The sequence below is a fragment of the Ischnura elegans genome, chromosome 9 (genome assembly GCF_921293095.1).
Source record: "Ischnura elegans chromosome 9, ioIscEleg1.1, whole genome shotgun sequence".
Classification (NCBI taxonomy): Eukaryota; Metazoa; Arthropoda; class Insecta; order Odonata; family Coenagrionidae; genus Ischnura; species Ischnura elegans.
This window is the reverse complement of record NC_060254.1, coordinates 40495563-40516914: the sequence shown is the minus strand read 5'-3', so window position 1 is coordinate 40516914 and position 21352 is coordinate 40495563. Positions and strand designations below refer to the sequence as shown.

General features: G+C 38.4%; 1 protein-coding gene and 1 non-coding gene across 3 annotated transcripts in view; one reads left to right on the top strand and one right to left on the bottom strand.

Annotated features, from left to right (window-relative positions):
• Window positions 1–21352, top strand: part of LOC124165954 (SH2 domain-containing protein 3C) — a 278828-nt gene that overhangs the window by 241925 nt on the left and 15551 nt on the right. The window contains exons 2-4 of one of the 2 annotated variants that reach the window (XM_046543501.1): window positions 305–655; window positions 2765–2869; window positions 19663–19943. In XM_046543501.1, the coding sequence (XP_046399457.1) occupies window positions 305–655; window positions 2765–2869; window positions 19663–19943 (737 nt within the window). The remainder of the gene's footprint in view (window positions 1–304; window positions 656–2764; window positions 2870–19662; window positions 19944–21352) is intronic. The other variant, XM_046543503.1, reaches the window with a different exon arrangement.
• Window positions 11692–11765, bottom strand: Trnat-agu. Its single transcript has one exon. It is a non-coding gene; the product is annotated as a tRNA-Thr (tRNA).

Below are 21352 nucleotides of genomic sequence, written 5' to 3'. Positions count from 1 at the left end.
TCGTTCTACTTTTGGAGAGAATGGCAAATTAAGGATATGTATTTCAAGACAAATCACGTGAATTACATGAAAATGGTGCTACGTATGGCTCAAAGGCATAGAAAGTATTGACTTAAAAATATATGATACAATATTACTTATTCTGTGCCCACATGGTTTCCTTCAACTTCGATAGATGTCGTCTATTTTGGTAAATTCTTCTCTTCCGCGAATTGGTAGGAAAATTTTATAATATTCGTTTTCAAACTCGAGTGGCAGAATTTTGCAACTTATAGTAACCCTTACCTTTTTGGTTTCTCCATAGGATGGTGCTGTGGGCGTGGAAATGCCTCTGAGCGGTGGTCTTCCCGCCTCCCCCCGGCCCTCGTTCGCCTCCGAACCCCCGGTGGCGGCCTCCGGTTCTTCTGCGGCCATGGCGGCCGACGCGTCCCTCCGGAAGGCCCTCGAGTGGGAACTAGGGTTGGACGGCAGGGACCTCCGATCGCACGCCTGGTACCACGGCGCCATCCCCCGGCAGAGGGCGGAGGAGGTGCTGGGCGGGGAGAACGGATCCACGGGCGACTTCCTCGTCAGGGACTGCACTTCGAGGCCCGGTGACTTCGTTCTTTCCGTCCGGGCCGTGGGGGGACAGATCCTGCACTTCGTCGTCACTAAGGTGGGTCACGAAGGCTGGTGTGTTTTTTTAGTTTTCTTTGAATTCCTTAAACCCATTTCCGACCACCGTAGCCGTATGGATTCATCCTACCATTCTGAGCGTGTGAAGCTCTCGAAGAAACCCCGCTCTTCTTTTTGCTCTCGAATTCACCCAAATATGTCGTTGAAGCTTGCAGTATATTAATCCACTTATTAGTACATTTTTGAAACCGATAGAAAAAAGCCCGCCGTCGTAAAGAGACGGGTGCAACATTAATTATTTTAACTTTCTTTCATCCAAAACTATGTTTCCCGTGAAGATTCATCCTCTCTATCAATGTCATTGATAGAATTTTTTAAATATTTTTTTCAAGAATACCGGGACCGGGTGATTTCTTTACGGAGTCACCCGCAATGCACAAATTGTGCGAAAAATCCGCGTGAAAAAATCATTCGCTTGACCAGGAGTCGCACCCGGATCCCCTGATTTCCGTTCGAGTGCTTAAGCCAGTTAAGACACCGAGGCGTCATTCTTCCCTGTGGAAATTTGAGGACTATAACGGTCTCTGCGGGTGACGTCTTAAAGATATCACCGTGGCTAGTCCCGGCATACGTAAATTAGTCAGGAGCAACCGCCTCTATGTGGTCAAAGTTCGGGCTTTGCTCTCCGGCTCTGGTACTGAGCACACGATTTGGACTGCTTTTGGCATCATATGCTCAGCAGTTCATACCACCCTGGCCGGTATAGTCCGCAAATTTCCATAGGATAGAATGACGACTCGGTAGCTGAACTGGTTAAGGCAATCGATCGAAAATCGGGGGCATCCGCGTTCGAATCCTGGTCAAGGCGAACGATTTTTCTCTGTGGATTTTTCGCACGTCATTCATAGAAGTAGAACAACATTAGATAGTGAATTCGTTACCACCCAGTGTAGCTAAATGGTTACGAGGTATTCTGAAGAAACAAGATGATTTATTATCAAACTATTTCCCTGGATTACTAAAAACGACCAAAGTAACAACAAACCTAAATATCTTTACAATCGCATGCAGAAAGTTTTCATGGCGGAAATGAGTTAAAGCCGTGTTTACACGATGATGTTACCCTTAGCAACTATGTACGTGGCTGGAAAATAGCTGGTATAAACGCGCGAAATTAGAACAGAATCTCTTTCCTGGAAATATGTTCGTACGGTTGGACAATTTTGAGTGTTTAAACAGAGCGATTTTGATGGTAAATGTGTTTATTCATCTTCCCGCGCAAGGAAATTCATCGTGTAATCAATTATTTTCCCGTGGGAGCTATTTTATTTTGGTTTGTGCAGAAATAACGGCGGACTAGTCAGCGGTAAATCTTTATGGAGAGCCACATTTGCGCTCAAATGTGATAAAAAATTCAACGGAGGGAAAATCAATTACCTAATTTGGTATTCAAACTCAGATTAGGTATTTTAATTTTCGAATGGCTATTATCAATTAGTTAGGTGAAAGGGTATTTTTTTCCTCTCAACCCTGTGATTATACTTCAATGTCCAACAACACTCAGATGTAGACAAAATTATCATCTATCTGCTTATCCTTGCACATATTTTTTAAATTTTTATTTCTGCATAGGACAACAGAATTTGGAAAATGCTACATCTCCATTACGAAACTCGGTTGTAATATTTTGCTGGGAATAGCCAGCGATCAACCTTCATCTATCTTCAATTCTTGTGGTATCGCGAATATTACCTTAAATAGTCCTCCATGCCTCCATCGAGGTTTTGTTGTAACTGTATTGGTGTCGTCATTCGCAAAAGGATGTATTTGTTATAAGTGTCGATGATTTCTGTAAGGAAGTGCGTAGTGCATTAATTATTGTGATGATAAAAATATCGTAGCTTTTTTCGCCCAATTTTGGGGGAATATCCATTGATTATTATTTTTGCAATTATTTTCATTTATAAATTGAAAATTATTTTGAAAACGTATTAGTTAAAATCAAGGAAAGATAGTTGGAAATGTCCGATTAGCTTAACATTAACATCGCCGCCAAGATCTCAACGCTTCAGTAATATTGGAAATCTATGCAGTCGAAATCAAGCTTAGAGTTTATTTTTCTTTAAATATTTAGGTATTCTTCTTTTAGGTTCACCAACGGGCTAAAGATTTTCCGTGCAGTAATTACCTATTCCTGCACATGAATCATCACCACTACCAGGGACAGGATGGAACTCTACCTCGTGATTTTTGTGTGAGTCGAAAAGAAACTTTTCTGATGCTAACACTGCTAGCTTTTAATGATGCAGTTCACCAATAACCGCTAATTAAGCTATTGCATAGCATCAGGTGTATGGAATATGGGAAGCTACATTTAACGTCTAATTTGTAGACTTAACGAGAATTTTAACTGTATAACCAAAGATGAGGTTGCCGATTTAATTTTTAATGGCATCGTGGAGCCTTAACCTTTTTTTAATGGCAATTTTAATTTTTAACCGGAGAAAACCAATATCTAGAAACTTAACTTTAATACTAAAAAAGGAATACTTATTTTTTTACGGCCACGTTATCGGACAAGCCCTCTCACGATGATCAGGATTATTATGCAAAGTTAAAGTTTTTCAGTTTAATGTGCATTAATTGCTTCTTTCAAGGGTTAAAATAGTCAGCCTAAATACTCGGATGTGTGCCTAATATGTGAATTGGTATATGGTTTAATGGTCTCTGTACCCCGAAAAAATCGAAGTATTATGCCGAATTTGTGTTGAAACGATCACGTTTGGAAACTTACTGTAAAAAATGGATTCATTTTTATTATTTTTTAAATTTGCTATGCAGGAAACATATGGAAGGAAAAAAAACTGCAAACGAGGATAAAATTGAATCTTTTTGTGAAATTAAATTTCCCTACGAGACAGAATTGACCCATTTTCAATTTCCAGGTTCCTGAATTTCCTAGAAAGTTTTACCATAGTTCATGGTGCTGGCTGTTTGGTACGCCTTTACGCCACGTGTTACTACTATACTGGTTTAGGTGCATTCCATTTCTGTCGAGGAGAGCGGACGATTTACTGCAACACTTTACTAGCGAAAGCATTAAAAGGCGTATTCAGATGCTCAAAAAACATTTTACCGTTTCTATGTCTCAGTAATAAATCTTTACGTCCCATTACGCCTTATAAATGATTCAATAACGTTACTAGAGACTTAAGTATGCATTTTTAGTAGGTAGTTTTGGAGTGCTGAATAATACTTTTTACTGCACTATTATAAGAAAACTAATTTAATAATAATTAATTATAATATTACAGTTATTACAGTTATTTAATAATAATTTCGCTGCGAAAACCTTAAAACTAAAATACTTTTTACTGTTACACTACACCTTGTATGTCTTATTGATGTATTATCACGCCTTAGTACGCCTTTTTACATGCATTTTAATGATTACTTGGAACAAGTACACATTTTAAGGCGTTTTCGAATGCGAGGTTACTCTTTTTACCTAACAGAAACACCTTTAATGTATTAAAATTGCTTCAGTGCGCATTATTGTGCCATTAAAGTGCCATGTTATCATTACTAGAAACAAAGTATGAATTTTAAGGTGTTTTAGAATGCTGCATAATACATTTTACTATAACACTACGCCTTAAATGTCTTATTAATGTTTTAGCTCGCCTTAGTAAGCCTTTTTTAATTTTCTTATCATAACTGAAAACAAAGTATCCATTTTAAGGCATTTTAGAATGCTGCATAATATTTTTTGCCGTTACTCTACACGTTGAACGTCTTATTAGTGTTTTAGTACGCCTTAGTACGGCTTTTTAAATGTCGTATAATGATTATGAAACAAGAACACATTTGAAAGCGTTTTCGAATACTGGGATGATAATAATAATAATAATTTCGTTTATTTTGAAAAGCCCATGAGAAAATAAATGTACAGCTTTTTAAATTTTCAGGAATGGTAGATAAATAGAAGAAAAGAAGTAAATAAATAGAATTACGGACAAATGCAACCAGTGCAGAAACTAAGTTGATAATTCGTTATGACAATAGTATTAAAAAGCAATTTTTTTTTCAAAAAGAAACCAAAACATTAGGATAACACTGTGATTTAGCACATTTATAAACTTAGCTAACCATTTATTCACATGTGTATCAATCAATATAACAATAATAATAATAATTAGGCTAAACATGAATACAAACAAGAGGAATTCCACTTGAAGTTAAGGAGGCATTTTTCAGAAACCCATATGTGCTATGTTTGGACCTATTGATATTTGTCATGCTTCTTATATGGGCTGGGAGAGAGTTCCATATTCGTGAGGCGGTTACCATGAACGATTTGTTCGTATAAGGCGTGTGAATACTCTTTATACTTTAGAAAAACACCTTTGATGTGTCAATAACGTTTCAGTAAGCATTAGTCTGCAATTAAAGTGCCTTATTATTGTTACTTAAGCCTGAATCACACGATAATTTTTTTTTTCGTCGCGAAAGTAATCACTATCGCGATCACTTATCCCGTCGCGAAAAGCGATCGCTCTAATGATCATTTTTCTGAATCACACGGTCACTCCCGCCGTCGCTTTTCGCATCATTTCCGATATCACAGCTCGTTGTCATAGGACCCGCATCACGAAAATATATAGGTAGCGTGTTTGTTTATCTATGTCGTTCCCACAATTGTCAAACGTTGCGCTGCAATCGCTCCATACGGGCATGCGTTCCGATTGGCTGATATGGGGTTTTAGTGACGGTTTTAGCGACGGAAAAAGCGACCGGACTAGTGATGAAAAATAGCGATGGGAATCCTCATCGCCATCGCCAACGCGAAAAACAATTACCGGCGACGATCATTTCGCCTAGTGATCGCGATAGTGATCACTTTCGCGACGAAAAAAAATGATCGTGTAATTCAGGCTTTAGAAACGGTAGGCCTCTTTAATATCACTCTCCTTACAGCTGTTTCTCTCTCTCTCTCTCTCCGTTCCCTCGTATTTTATTATCCCGCAGCATTAAATCTCAAAGGAGGGTCACATCAAGCAGGCCGGCTTGGCTGCCTGGCAGGCTGCTGCAAAGGGCGAAGCGACGTAAAAGGGAATGAATATTCACGACGCTCATTACCGCATCTTTTTCTCCGCTGCCACGCGACTCACGAACAATGAGAGTCGCCCGCTCAATGGAGATTACTATCGCAACCTGTGGAATCCGAGAACATTTTTTTAACTTTTTCCTCTCTCCTGCTTTTGTGTATGCGTAAAGAGAGTCATTAACGTAGGTGAGCCTACTCCATAGGGACTACCCTTCCTTAGGGGATATTCAGTCCCGGGAGAGTGATTTCCACTATCCCAGGATCTCGGGACTGAGTTTAAGTAATCTGTTGTGAGTAACTTTAAACATTGTAAATTAGTGAAGAAAAATCGAGGAAATTTAGAAATACCGAGTTTCATGGTACTGGCTATTTTAATAAGTCCATATATTACGTTTCAATTGTTCTATAATTGCACTCCATACCTTTCACGGAGAATGGAAGACGTATTCCAAGTTGCGGTACCTTACAAGCTTACGCGTATAAAGGCATTTTCTAATAGGGTAGTTTCCTTCATCAAAGAAAACGAAAGGCATTAATTGCGATTCATTACCCACCATTAGTGTATTCATAATACACAAATTATTTGGTTTTTGAAATACCGGTTTAGACGAATGGCTAGGGTCAAATTTTATCCTCATTTGAAAAAGGCCAGATTGGCGCCCATGCGATTCCACTCCGCGTGACGTCACAGGGACCTAGTTTCTACACGAGAGGATAGGTGTTATACATCGTCTGAGGTTACCAATGCATGCATGAGGCACAGAGCTCAGGGAAACATGTCTTAATAATCACCTATTAAAACTGGCTAAGTTCGGAAAGTTTTCTTCGTTTGATAAGGTATTAATAAACCTTTTTTAAGCCAAGCGCTACCATTCAGCAAGGTACTCAGCTATCCGCTAGCATCCTGCGACGTATCAGCGCTAAGCCTCGCCTCAAGGTCACCTCACCGGGCGGGAGGGGGAACCAGAAATACGACGTACGGGGATATTTCCCGACATTCATACTTAAGCGTCGCGTTTTCGCGCGCTTGAAAATTTTCACTTTTCATTTAATCGCGAAAAATAGATGTTGTCGTTTAAAAATCTAAAACCGTGAAATACGTACTCCAGGAGTAATAATCTTTCGATTAAAGCAATAAAAAAATAATAGGAAACCACCCTATTCTTAATAACGATTTTACCGTTTTAAAATGTCCTTAATGTCTTAATAATTAAATTGTGCGTGGTGGTAGGTCGTACAATCCTCTTTATTGCCGATGCTAGAGACGTAGATATGTATTTAAAGGCGTTTTCGAATGGTTCAGATACAAAGATAATAGTGCAAAAAATCTTTATCGTTTACTGTTGTGAAAACATGATGAGAGTTGACATGATTACAAGTTCGATTAACTATCTAACGGAATTTTTTTAGATTTCTTGCTTCCTCGATAAAGAGAACCTCAATAACAGAGGTGAGGATGGATTAGAAATGTAGTTTTATCGAAAAATAGTCTTCTAAAAAAATGAAGCATAGAAATTGGAAATAAAAGCAAGAGGAATGCGTTGCATCTCTGCTAACAGTATTAGTCGAATTATACCATATATATAACTGAAATAAAATTCACCATCAACTTCACTTCTCCTTCCTTTTAGTAAAAAAATGGAAGTTGCATGGATTCGCATTCCCTAATTAGGGAGATTTTGGGATTACAAGATGCTTCAATTTCCCGTTTTTTCATGTTTATTTGCATGTCCATCAATACGCCTCGTATACTTCTCGTTAGAGCGTCGCTATTCGTTTATATGCGCCACTTGTCGCTTTCTTCTCAGAGCTTCAACTTGAAGATTGTTTTAGACAGGCGAGAGTGGAGCTCACCCCTGATTTAGTCACTGGCCTGTGAAATTCAAACATTCACGGTTGGGGGGCAACTCTTTTCCCCGATCCTCCTCGTACTTAGAGATTTTATCTGTGGGTGTTCGAAGGCTTCACCCGGGAATTGAGCGTAGGGCCCTTAGAGTACCCCTCGTCTCCCTTCGACTGGGTCTGTTATAACACCCTTGAATTTTCCTTCAAAAGTCTTGCTAGCCTATCTGGAGTGTGGCGCTTTACAGTGGGGAAACTTGGACGCATAGGAAGAAGGGCGAGAAAAGACTGGAGGCGTTTGGGATGTGTGTGTGGAGAAGAATGGAGAAGGAGAGGTGGATGGAGAGGAGGAGACCGACGTCGTGCAGGGCATGGTGGGTGTAGGAAGCATCTTCGAGATGAGATACGGAGGAGGCAAGGTAGAGATGGGGCGAGTTCTGAGCGGATAGGGGATGCTGAAAACAGTGCTATAGGGTAGAATGTTAGGTAAACGAGAGAAAGTAAGGAAGAAAATAATTTTTTGAGAACAATGAAAAGGAATAGGCCTTATTATGAATTGGAGGGGGAAGTCCATGAAGTGAGGGGAGAAAGATAGAATACTTCTTAAGCACTCCATGAAAACCTGCCAAACGCTATTGCTAATTTTTCTACGGACCGGCCTATGCCCTTAGCGTCGGAGTTGGGTCTGCTTTTCTTTGTGCGCCAGTCCGGACGACTCGTCCACTGCGAGATGATAATCCCTTTGTGGATGCCTTCATTTGTTTTTCTTCCGTCACGTAGAGTGGAGAATTTTTTTTATTACTATTATTTGCGCGCCTCCTCTTCTTATCTCCGTCGGTGATTCAAGTGTCTCACAATGTCCCAGTGAGCGTGGGCACTTCTCCGTCCTACGCGTTTCGTGGCCTACATAATTCCGTCTCGTCGGGACGTGAGAAGAGAAAGGAGACTATGAATGTTGTTCTGCATAATTGTGGAGGGGCGTGCCGTAGTTAAAAATTTCAAGCGGTCACCCAAACGAATTGAGGGAACCAGAGAAAGGAGACGTGCGAATTAAATTAGTGAGAGAGATAATATAATTATTTGGCCAAATTAGGGTGCGGTCGTGTTGTGCATTTTTCTCTCGTAAATTATCTCATCTGTGCTTTCTTACGACTCTATGCCGGGCGATGAAGTACTTCCATTACGAACGTGATTCACTCATTGAATTCAATGTTTAATTTGTTATCTTATAAAATATTTATCATTTGTTTGCCATGAAGCCGACTCGAGGTCATAATTTTTTAAGTTATTAAACGTTTTGAAGAGTGTACACTCATTTTTTACTTGAACTTGTAAACTTCCCTCTGAATCATCTTACAGCGACTTCATGCGTTTCAATATAAGGGGAGACCGGGGCCAGATAACGAGTTTGACAATTTACTTTCAATTACTTTCTTTTTTTCATGTTTTTTTTTATTTCCATAAAATAGGTAATATTTCTTTGACTCAAGTATCCCAATGTGGGAAAATTTTTACCGTCATGTATTAAAGACCATTTTTCATTCTTTTGCAATTTCGCCAGAAGTTATTCAGTAGACTATTGCGCCAAATCTATTTAACTAAAACTTTTAATTCAATCCCATCTTTTAATGCGCATAACTCAATATGCATCTTTCTAGTTAAGTGCTTACATTTTATGATATTTAATGCCGTGCGTAATTTCGGATTTAGGCTATTATGGTAAATATTATGTTGGCAATTGTTACCAAATTATACCTGTGTTTAGGAAAGATTTGCCATATCAGCTTTTAGAAATTTCCATTTTCAAATATAATTTTAGAAATTTCCATTTTCAAATATAATTTTCAAGGTATCGCTTGGAATACCCCAAGCTTTTAAGCAGCAGTGGGTGGAGTAAAATTACTGTACGATGTTTAGAATATTCGCGAAAAAGACTTTGTATCCTTTTTTTATGGTATCACATATTGATGACGTCTTTATATTTCTGCTTTATAACGGAACAAGGAAAAAGTAATCAATGCAAAAGTAAGCCTTAACATGGATCTTATTAAAATACTGATACTTCACCATATTTTTGAGCATTACATTGAGGATGGAAATAACAGCATTTAATTAACCGAATACCATCGTCGGAATCAGTCAATTAAAAAATCCTAGATCACGTGATCTAGGATTTTTTCCATTGAAATCGATTTCGCGTTTGAAGAAGCCGATATTCCCCTTTGTTCTGGAGCCATTCTCCTCACGAATACAGTGTTTTAGAAACTAGTGGGCCGCGCAGTGGGCTAAAATAGAAAAGAAGTGGAAAAATCATACAATGACGTTTTTTGAGGTAGAGAAACCAGAAACTTTGCAGAATTATTCAAGAAAATAGTTAGCAGTTAATGCACTCCAATTAGTCAGCAATTAAAATATTGTTGACAAACAAGGAGTCAGTTGACTTGCAAATTTGCTGTTGCCCTGTTACAGGCTCGCGAAAATGGTAAAAATTTCTGAGGAACGGCGTTTTTTCAGTTTTTTTTATCTTACAGATTAAGTATTTTCTGACGCTTTTGGAACACTTCATTGGGATAAAATGTTTATCTTATATAAATACTATACTTATTCTTTTTTTAACCTTACGGATTTTAAACTTTGTTCGGATGCCCTTAAGTTACGAAATGGCGGACGCTTATTATAAAGCGGATTTCGACAGTAAATGGAACAAAAATAGCGTTCGAAAAATATGGCGCGCCGTAAGGTTATTCGAGGAGTGTATAATTTGCTCTTCTTTGAGCGTTCCATCTCGCGCAGGACTCGGCGATTCATCATATTTGCTTCGGAGGGATGATGTGGGCAGCCTAGGGCGTGGCATTTCGTAAATCTTGTGTGTGTTCAGTGGGCCGAGGGAATGGCCAAGGGGGGTTGGGGGAGTGTCAATAGCGGCTGAATGCCATCGGGCGAGTGACTGAATGACTCGGGGAAATTGGTGAGGCAAATGAGACAATGCTCTGTTCGCAGCGAGTTTTCGCTTAATGCGATCGTCTGAGATATTTTTGAGTACCCAGGACACGGCAGTAAAGATATCAGGAAGGGAATCGCTTTGAAGAAGTTACTTCACAAGAATCAATTTGGAGGTCTTTCGGATAATGATCATGATAATAAATAATAATAATATTTTATTTAAACAAAAAAATATTGTAATCGAAATCATAGAAACCGATAAAAATATAAAAAATATAAATACAATATTGTAACATAGCAGCTAATAACTAAACAATCACATAAAACGTATCTCAAATCAATTTTCTTAATTTTCTTACAATAATAAATGGATCATGATGTACTGCTAAGCCCTTTAAGGCTTGTCAGCAGGTGCCGTTTTTAAAGTAATTTAGTGTACGGACGTCTGTAAAGGAAATTGTTCGGAATAAACAAGGAATAAGGGTTATAGTATTTATAAGTAAATGCTATGAAGGCTATGAAGACAACACTCCAAAGCAAATTTCGATACCAAAGAAAGTTTACAATGCAACATTTTAAAATGTTTTTTTACACCTTTTCCGTATAAAAAACTAACAACAACATTGGAGCAAGTGTAAAATAATAACAAGTATATACTTAGATGATATTAAGAAATTATTGCCTTTACATATTATTAATCATAATAATAAAAGTAATTATTATTAACGTTTAACTTCCTACCGTATATTTTCTTTTTATATATTATCTACAACAATAGTTAAGATTATTGTATTATTATCAATTAATAATGGTAGATGCCGTCGTAAAAGTTTGATCGTATCATTACAATTATTGTATTTGGGTATTTTTGATTTTCACAAGACGAACTTAGTAGGTGATTTTTATCGATAAAGAAGTCATGGCAGCTAAAGATGAAAGATATCTAAATATGTATAAAAGAAATAATATTAAGCGATAAAAATATTTTCCTTGTTGAAAGCGAATTCAGGATTGCAATTTAGGTGGTCCTTTCTTGCGATTTATTTGTTTTAATGTAATGACAATCACATACATTCATACCCAAGTTGGTGGTTAATCCATCCAGGCGGAATACGATTCCTTGATCTCTAAGGTTGGCAGACAGGGACGTTACCCAGGCGCCACTGAGGCCGGAAAAAAATTTTAGGCCCCGGGGAGATTCGAACTCCCGATCTCCTGTTTACTAGACAGGCGCTTTAACCAACTAAGCCACGGCGCCATGTCCAAGACCGGATAATCAAAGTTATTTCAACCGATGAGATGGGTACACGCAGACAAGTTGTTGAGGCCATGCTTTCAATGAAAGGAAGAAAGCAATATAGTAGGTAAAATAGCGTTTGTAAATAAATGTTGCCTTAAATAACCTTTGTCCTCCAAAATGAATCTACGCGGCCATCACCCAAAGAAAATATGGCCATAAAATGACCACGGAAGCCTCCCTACCAATACGTTACTTACTCACTTGGTGAACCCTTTGGCTTTTTGGACATGTGAGGGTAGAGCCCACCCTAAATCAAGCCAAAGGTGTGTTAATTTTGCGCATTCAGGGTACGGGAGCTATTTCCCCCTCTTGTACTTTCTTGCATTTCTAGGAATTATTTTGTGGTTGTCCGAAGGATTTACTCTGGATAGGAACCCGGTGCGATAAGATCAGTTGCTCAGAGCTATATTCACTTCGCCACCACACTCTTGAGTATGCGTATTAAGCGAAAAGAATGCTATATGAGTTTCCTTGAGATTAGAGAACCCGCATAGCATTACCGCGTTAAACTCAGAAACGCCCCTCAGTAATTTTGGAAATGGTACAGTGAATGTTTATCACCATGTTGAGATCGCGAAGTTTCGCGTATGCTATGGAAGGAAAAAATATTACTAATTGCGCGTAAAACATTTTCATAATTAAACGGGAGGCATTCTGTGGTTACGAGTGAACTGAAATCATTGAAAAGTTTGATATGTTAAGAAGGATTGTCCCGTGTATCGGCCACTCTGAGGAGCATGCTTTAGATGTCTTCTGACCATTTTTGCTCCAATAACATTTCAACGGGCATCTTTACTTCAATTATCGTATAAAAATAGACGACGATAAATGCAATGAATAGATCTTTTAGAATATATTGGCCGCTGATATACATGGTCTTAGTAAGGCGGAGGAATCTCAAGGAAATGGGAAACGGGTCCAACTATTAGGTAGTATTCAAAATGGCTCTATTATTACCAGTTAAAAACTTAAGGATAGGTTGGCGGAAATAAGTCTTACTCGATATCGTATATTTCTTTGTAAAATGCCAGAAAGTGAGAAAGAAATGGGAAGAAGCGAATTGAAGGAACTAGGAAGAATTTTCTTATTGTATTGTGGTAGAGGCCCTGTACCAAATGGAATTCATCTCTAATAATAAAGAGGGAAGTCATATCTATTTTTATACTTCTCTAGCTGCCAACAACGCAAATATTCCATATCCTGATATTATTTCCTTTTGGTTATACCATCCCGTTTTAAAGGGCGTTTTCATTTTTTTGGACACTATTTTGATGTTTTGTTTTTATTTACATGTGTCTAGTCACTTAAAAAGCTCTTCTTGCTATCTCTGGACCGTAGAGCTTATAATTAGTCAAATATACTCAATTCGGACCAATGCAACTCTAATTTAGGATGGATTGAAAGTGAGTATAATTTTGGATGCATTTAAAGTCCTTCCAGATGTTATTCCTGACTCTTAAGTTTATGTAATTTAATTTTTTTCTATTTCAGCGGCGTTTTGACTCATCGATGTGTGACTGCATTTACTAATGTGAAATAAGTTGCTAAGAGAAAGGAAATCTAAACTTTAATATTTTCATATAATTAACGGGTAAAGACTCAAAATGAAGGCCATGAAATGCATTCATATTTTCCACATTAGTGGTTTTACTAATTCAAGTCAATCAAACTGTAGTTTGTTGAAATAATAACTTGCATCTTATAATTTCACTCGTTTCTACTATTAGAATATTTATGAAAACAATGTAAGTAATACAATTAGCTTACATTAACTAACTCATCTTTTACTTTCTTATTGAAACGTCATCCATGGCTTTAATTAAATCAAGACTTAACAAATGTACTTATACGGAGCCTCTAGCAATATTTATTAAAACTAATAACCAGTCACTCTTCGTGTTGTATGGAAATATACGAAGTTGCGAAAACTGCATAAAAATATGACATTTCTCATGAAATTGGGCTCTCTAAATTAAAGTCAAGAATTGATATTAATTAAAGCCGTCTAGCTTTCAAAATATTTATACAAACATCATGTTGAATAGTTGAAGATTTGTGTCGTAATCTATATAATTGTTTAAACCTAAAAAATTCATTTTTCCAGCGTTTATCTGGTTAATTGGTTAAATTTATTTCATCGTGTATTTACTCTTTATACGGGAGTTTTGAAACTGATTAGGGTTGTACCGAATAAAGGTGTCTGGAATATATTATCAGTGTATTTCTTTAGCATCGCAGAAAATCATGGACTGTGGAAGTTGTTAAGCCATTGACGTAATAATGAAAACATGAGTCCAAGAAAAAAATAATAACCAAAGGGGAAACTCCTCAGCGAAAAACGTTTCTAACAACTTCATGATTGCGTTACAGTGTTTTCACTTTATTTCCGACAATCCTAAAGTTTTCACGCTTCAAAGGCTCTGGAAAACATCTCAGCTCTTCTTGGTTACCCAAGGATCTTCATACGTTCAATAAACCTAAATAATTATTATGTAATTATAATATCTGCCTATTTCTCCGTAAGACTCTTTCGGGCCTCGTGGTAAAATATAAACAAAAAATTGTGATTTCCACACTTTAATTTATAACTCCCCTTCCCACCATGAATTTCGACACTATGCCATTTTTAAGGTTGAATCTTTTCGACCTTGAACCTTCTCAAGTTTTCAACCTTGAAAATTAAATGGAGGTTCGAAACCATGGGCGGCACTGGAGATAAATTACCGTTTGTTGTTTATATTTTATCGTGGATGTATCGCATTTCCACCACGACAATGCTGAAACGATTTCGTGCACTTTAGGGGACGTTTAGCCTTGCAATGGTGGATACCGCCTTTTCCATGGTGGAAGCATATACTTTATTACTGTATTTGTTCATCTCCGTTGGATATAATAAAATTCAATACCTGTTTAAAGGCAGGTAATGACTGGTTTACTCTCGTACAATTTCATTTTCAGCTGACAAGGAGACTTTGCGTAACTGATGTCAAGAAAGAAGATGAGACCCTTTTTATTTGAAAGTAGACAGTTAGGTAGGAATACTGCTGAAGGGTTTTGTCCAAATACGCCCGGGTTTGAGAGAAAAAAGCATTTAAAAATTTAAAAATACGGTCACGTTAAATTTAATTTAAAAATTTCGCCCAATTGTTTAAAGGTCGATTTGGCCCAGTGGTACCGTATCGCGCTTAGGTTTTGAAAGTCCAGGGTTCGAGGCTCGGAATGAGTAATTTTTTTCCAGTCTGCCACTTTCTCCATTTTTTGTACTTTGTTCCATCTTCTTCAGATTTATTGATTTCAGACGTTACACGTTTTTTTACTAGACTGCTTTTTTAGAATAAGCCTAAAATTGACATTCATGTCGCTAGCTTACCTTGCTTCGAATTATTCTTTCCGTTGCCGAGATTCATCCAAATAGGAGTGATATAACTCTGATGCTGGCGTCGTAGTAAAGGGAACTCGTTTCCGAAGCAAAAGATTTTAAACATACCGACTTCGAAGAGTTTCCCAGGTCCCTACTTCGAGTAGAGTTTTACCTGTCTACCTCTATGATCAATTTTGAGTACTCCAAGTGCTAAACGTTTATCTTCTTCCTTTTTTTGCTGTCAATTAGTCTATTTTTAACTTGGTAATTGTTAGAAATGTTTTATATGCTAAATTTTCAGAATGAAGTGAGAATCGTTACTCATTATAGCTCTCGCCGTCGAATGGACCCCGACTATTGTTTGGTGGGCGGCAGGTAGGATTTTGAAAAGAAGTTTTGTCCTTTACACTTGGATAGTTGAAGGGCTGAACGAATAGGACAAAGGTTTTTTTAACACTTAATAAACTGGATAGGAGGTTGAAGTTCTGTATTTTTTTTCGGAATGTGTAAAGTGTCCAAAAAGTCATTTTTGACCACCCTGTCAACCATTATCCCCTATTCCTTCTTCCCTAACCGATCGCTAGGCGAGGTATGCTCCCCTTAACTAACCCTCCCCTCAATATCAGTCTCCTTCTTTCTGCGTATTTAGCGGGCAAGAGCTTTCAAACAAACTGTATAAACTGGGGAAGGAGTTGTTGGCACATATGAACTTTTTATTAGCTGGATAATACTACTAGGCTAACTTGAAATTGGTTCATGGCCCGCAACGCTTGAAGTCGATGTCCATACGATCGTATCTTTTTTAGATTGGTTTGTCAGTTCATCCCTTCCCTTTTCTTTTTCCATGGCCTACCTAGACTCCCACTTTCTGCTACTTCCTTGTGCTTTTCTCTGCAGCACGATATCATTCAGTTTACCCTCCCTTTCATGAGACCATAAGGTATAACCCCGCGAGGAATTGTTGCCGTATACAGGACCATTTATTTTAGGAAATACCCCAGTAATATAGGGCACCAGAATAAAAGAATTGAATATTACTGATATTGGCAGTGCCATCTCTAATTTTTCCTTTTTTATTTATTAATTTCCCCTTTACATGAACTCGGATGATATGCGTCAAAAAAACAAGAAAAGCACAAAATTGAAAAGCACCATGAACATTTAATAAAACTGCTACCTGAGCATTTGCACTTGCGTTTTTTTAAGTCTTCAGGGAAACATATTTCCCGTAAGTTCTTGAAAACACTTCTATTTTCTACTAACTTTGACGCGTACCAAGCATACCTAAGCATATTATCGAATGCTGGCGAGGACAATTGATGATGAACAATGGAATGAATTTTTATTCCATCCTCACGTGAGGAAATCTCCCTTTGCCCTTGAAGAAGGAATGTGCAGTTCTTGATTCGTGCAATAAACTGTTTTATCTGTCTGTAAAAATATACATCGCACGGCTGGCATACGTTTGTGCACTTCGGTGGTATAATTTTTATGCTGCATAACGGTTCTCCTTCCTCGTCGATAAATAGTTCATCGTTAATGGCAGCATTAGTTTGGCCCCCCAGGAATCGATAAGCAATAAAAATTTATTCTTTTTAACGTATGGCTGGAGAACATTTTTTAAAAACTTAAAATACAACGCAGTTGTAAGTTTTTCAGACTTGGAACACACAACGGAAACGTTTCCAAATTCATTCTCCATTTTCTTCACACTTTCACACACTCGCGGACCAAAATCACCTCCAGGTTCCTGCATGCACAAAAAAACTTTAGGAAGCAGCTTTCCTGAAGCAGTAATAGCGTACTGCGCTGTATATGAGTGTGTCATTCTCCTCACGCTCCCAAGAGCCACCTTAACAATTTTGTCTCCTTTGTTAGAGAGCGTCCTCTTCATATAAACCCTGTACGCACACCCGGTCTGATCTGTGTTTATTACGAAATCCTTATTATAATTGGAAATCAGGCTTCTTGCTTGCTTCTGAAACTTCATTGCTGATTGCAGGATTTCTTCGATTGAAGCATGCTCCCTTGTAGACACGCATTTCGTTATTTTGCGTTGTACAATTCGGTGTCTCTTCTTAAAAGATGTCACCCAGGAAGCACTCGCAGAGAATTCAAACTCTTGCGATATGTGCTGAAACGACGCGGAAATGGCCCATTCTTGTAAAGACCGGGTCATCACCGGCTCATTCATGTTTCTGGCTTCCACAAAGCGATCGTATACCCATCTGTCGATCATTTCAAGCTTGTCGCGTTTCGTTCCTCCTTATTTTATATCTTTCTCCCATATGGCTAGCATTCCCTTATGTTTGAAATGCACCGAACCTAGGGTTTGAAGGGTGGCAAGGCTCCATTTAAGATGTTCCTTAGCCATATTCACAACTTTCACTTTAACATCTAATGGGATGTGCTGGTGAGTCGACCTTTTGGGGCTGGGTTCATACTCGCTGAGGTCCGTCGGCGATGAGTCATCACTGGACCTTTCTTCGCTTAAAATTCCTGTTACATCATCCGGCACTAGGAGATTGTCAGATTCACCGGCACCAAACAGTTCCTCTACTTCTTCAAACTTGAACTCATTCAAAATATCCAAAAATCTCCCAACAACTTCATCTCCGATTAGTTTGGAGCATCGCGTGACAGAAGCGTTTTTAGGGTCATAGCCTGCATCCCACGCAAAGTGTCTGTAATGTGATAAAATATTTGCATTCAATAATAAATACTATTGAAAATAATGGACCACGAATATCTTTTGCTACAAATAGCATTATTTACATCATTAAAATATGCTTACCTTCAAAATGACGAACAGCTCCCGTTAAATCATCTTTGCTAAAAGCATGTTTTGACGTTGAATAATAATCGTTTACGGTACTGCCACTAGAAGGCCCAGGGATTGGATCTGGTTCCATTGTATACACAGTTAAAATACTTATTTCGCACGGTATCCTAAATTATGAAGCCCTTATTCCAAACTTCTGCCTTCGGATGTCAACTGATGAAGGTTTAGGCTCAAACTAATGCCAAAGATAGGAAAATACGATCAATATCCTTTCAAAAAAGGATAATCAAATTGAATAATTCAATTAAAAAATTAAGACGGAACTTCGACTGCCAGTTTGGATTAGCACGTGTTAAAATAAAATTCGTCCTATAGTTTGTCCAAACAGAGACGGCGGGTAAGAGATCTCTTAATCGATTAAGGCACCGCTCATTAGCCCAACAACCTCCTATCTAGTTTATTAAGTGTTAAAAAAACCTTTGTCCTATTCGTTCAGCCCTTCAACTATCCAAGTGTAAAGGACAAATTTTTTTTTCAAAATCCTACCTGCCGCCCGCCAAACAATAGTCGGGGTCCATTCGACGGCGAGAGCTATAATGAGTAACGATTCTCACTTCATTCTGAAAATTTAGCATATAAAACATTTCTAACAATTACCAAGTTAAAAATAGACTAATTGACAGCAATAAATGTAAGAAGAACAACGTTTAGCACTTGAAGTACTCAAAATTGATCGTAGAGGTAGACAGGTAAAACTCTACTCGAAGTAGGAACCTGGGAAACTCTTCGAAGTCGGTATGTTTAAAATCTTTTGCTTCGGAAACGAGTTCCCTTTACTACGACGCCAGCATCAGAGTTATATCACTCCTATTTGAATGAATCTCGGCAACGGAAAGAATAATTCGAAGCAAGGTAAGCTAGCGACATGAATGTCAATTTAAGGCTTATTCTAAAAAAGCAGTCTAGTAAAAAAACGTGTAACGTCTGAAATCAATAAATCTGAAGAAGATGGAACAAAGTACAAAAAATGGAGAAAGTGGCAGACTGGAAAAAAATTACTCATTCCGAGTCTCGAACCCTGGACTTCCAAAACGCAAGCGCGACACGGTACCGCTGGGCCAAATCGACCTATAAACAATGGGGCGAAATTTTTAAATTAAATTGAACGTGACCGTATTTTTAAATTTTTAAATGCTTTTTTCTCTCAAACCCGGGCGTATTTGGACAAAACCCTTCAGCAGTATTCCTACCTTACTGTCTACTTTCAAATAAAAAGGGTCTCATCTTCTTTCTTGACATCAGTTAGGCAAAGACTCCTCGTGAGCTGGTTGTAGAACGTAACCGTGGTGATAGAAAACAATTTTTCCTTGGGAAAAGATGTTTGAGACATAACTTCGCCAAGCCTACCAATGAAGTAAGAAAAAAAAGGTTTGAGGTGAGCGTTACATAGTTTATCTTAATGTATTGACGAGTTATGACCAAAAATTTCACCCAATAGTAAGCATTGACCCTTATAGGATCGTCAGTGTTTTGCTCAAAGTGGGCGTGGCTTGTCATACCCAAGCACTCCCATTCCTGCCACGCTTCGCTCCACGCTCGGAACCAGTGGTGCCCCCTCCAGTATATTACAACCTCCTTGTGTGATCCAGAGGACTCTGCCTTCCCCCAAAGTAGTGAGCTCCCTTAAAAGCATCTTCGTGATTTTCGTGCAGGTGGCCATCCGCGCGGACACGGTGTACGAGCGGGTGCAGTACCAGTTCGAGGACGACGCGTACGACACGGTCCCCGACCTCATCACGTTCTACGTGGGCAGCGGCAAGCCCATCTCGAAGGCGTCCGGGGCGCGGATCCTGACGCCTCGCAACCGCCTCTACCCGCTCTCCTTCTACGCCGCCAAGTACGGGCCGCACCTCACCTCACCCTCCCCTCCGCGGCCCGCGCGCAGGCCATCCATCCCCACCGCACCGCACCACCACTTCGCCACGGCACCCAGGTAAGCACCAGCCTGCATGAAATAATTATTCATGTCAATCAGTGTTAATTCACCTTGAATAACTTTGAGATTCGTATTTTCTCCGCGTAAAATTTATTTCTCGACAACCGTGGTTTCGAAGCCAGGGTGTCATCATCATCAGGTGCGTAGTACAGAAAAATGTTCATTTTTATGTGAATATTACAAACGCAATTTCCTAGTATACCATTCAGTGCTTTATTTCTAAAATTTTAGATTCCGTAACGTATACCCACGCTTGATTTTCAAATACAAGCCGGGGTCTCCTTAAAACTTTCAATTTTTTAAAACTTGTAATAAAAATGACTATGAGGAATCATGTTTTACCAAATATAAAAGAACGATGACTTTTTTTTAATTTACCCAATTATCCCTGAGAGGTGCCGGAATGCCGTACTAGTGCGTTCTGCTATAATTAAAATGCATTTTTTTCTGTATTATCAACCTGAAGGTGACTTCTTGACGTCGAAACTATGATTGTAGAAAAATATGTAATGTGGTAAATGCAAAGTTTAGAGTTATTGAAGATGAGTTCTAAGTTACACATTGTATAGGCTAGAGCTCTCAATATTTCTTTGCTTATTCCTCTATTAGTTATATTATTTCATCGAGAAAAATTTTAATCTACTTTTATTTTCTGTGAAATAAAAATTACAATGAGGAATCATGTTTTACCAAATATAAAAGAACGATGACTTTTTTTAATTTACCCAATTATCCCTGAGAGGTGCCGGAATTGAATGATTTTTCTTCCTTGAAAACTGGATTACCTTTTTATTCATAAATTTGTCTATACATTAGAAAATGTAGTGTCTAGCAGTGAACTGATGGTTCGTCAGATCAGATTCAACCGATGAGATAACTTATAACTCTCAAATTCTGAGTTACTGTAATGGGATCATTATCCATTTGTTCATTTATCGCCGATTTTGATAAAGAGACATGTACTTTTCGTGTTTCTATACCTCATGCTTATTGAAAAGCATGATCCAAATGTAAGTCTTAAAAATTGCTTTCCAATTTCAACGCTTATGTTTTCAGGTGAATAGCCCCATTATTTTCACAGAACTCAGATTTCATACTGAAGAATGATCACAGGCTTTTTCGACGTATTTTATCGTTCAAGGTTAATCGGTTTTACCACCAGGTCGGATTCTCCATCACCGCCTACGTTTCGATGAGTGAGTCGTCCATCGTCATCAGGCCACCTGATGACGACGACGATGGACGTTTGATGGGCGTCTGATCTCGATGGACTATTCGTTCATCGAAACGTCGGCCGTGATGGACCTGAGGCGGTGGAAAACCCGATTAGCCTTGAACGATACAATTCGACGGGAAAGCCTGCGATCATTCTTCAGTATCAAATCTGAGTTCGGTTAAAATAATAG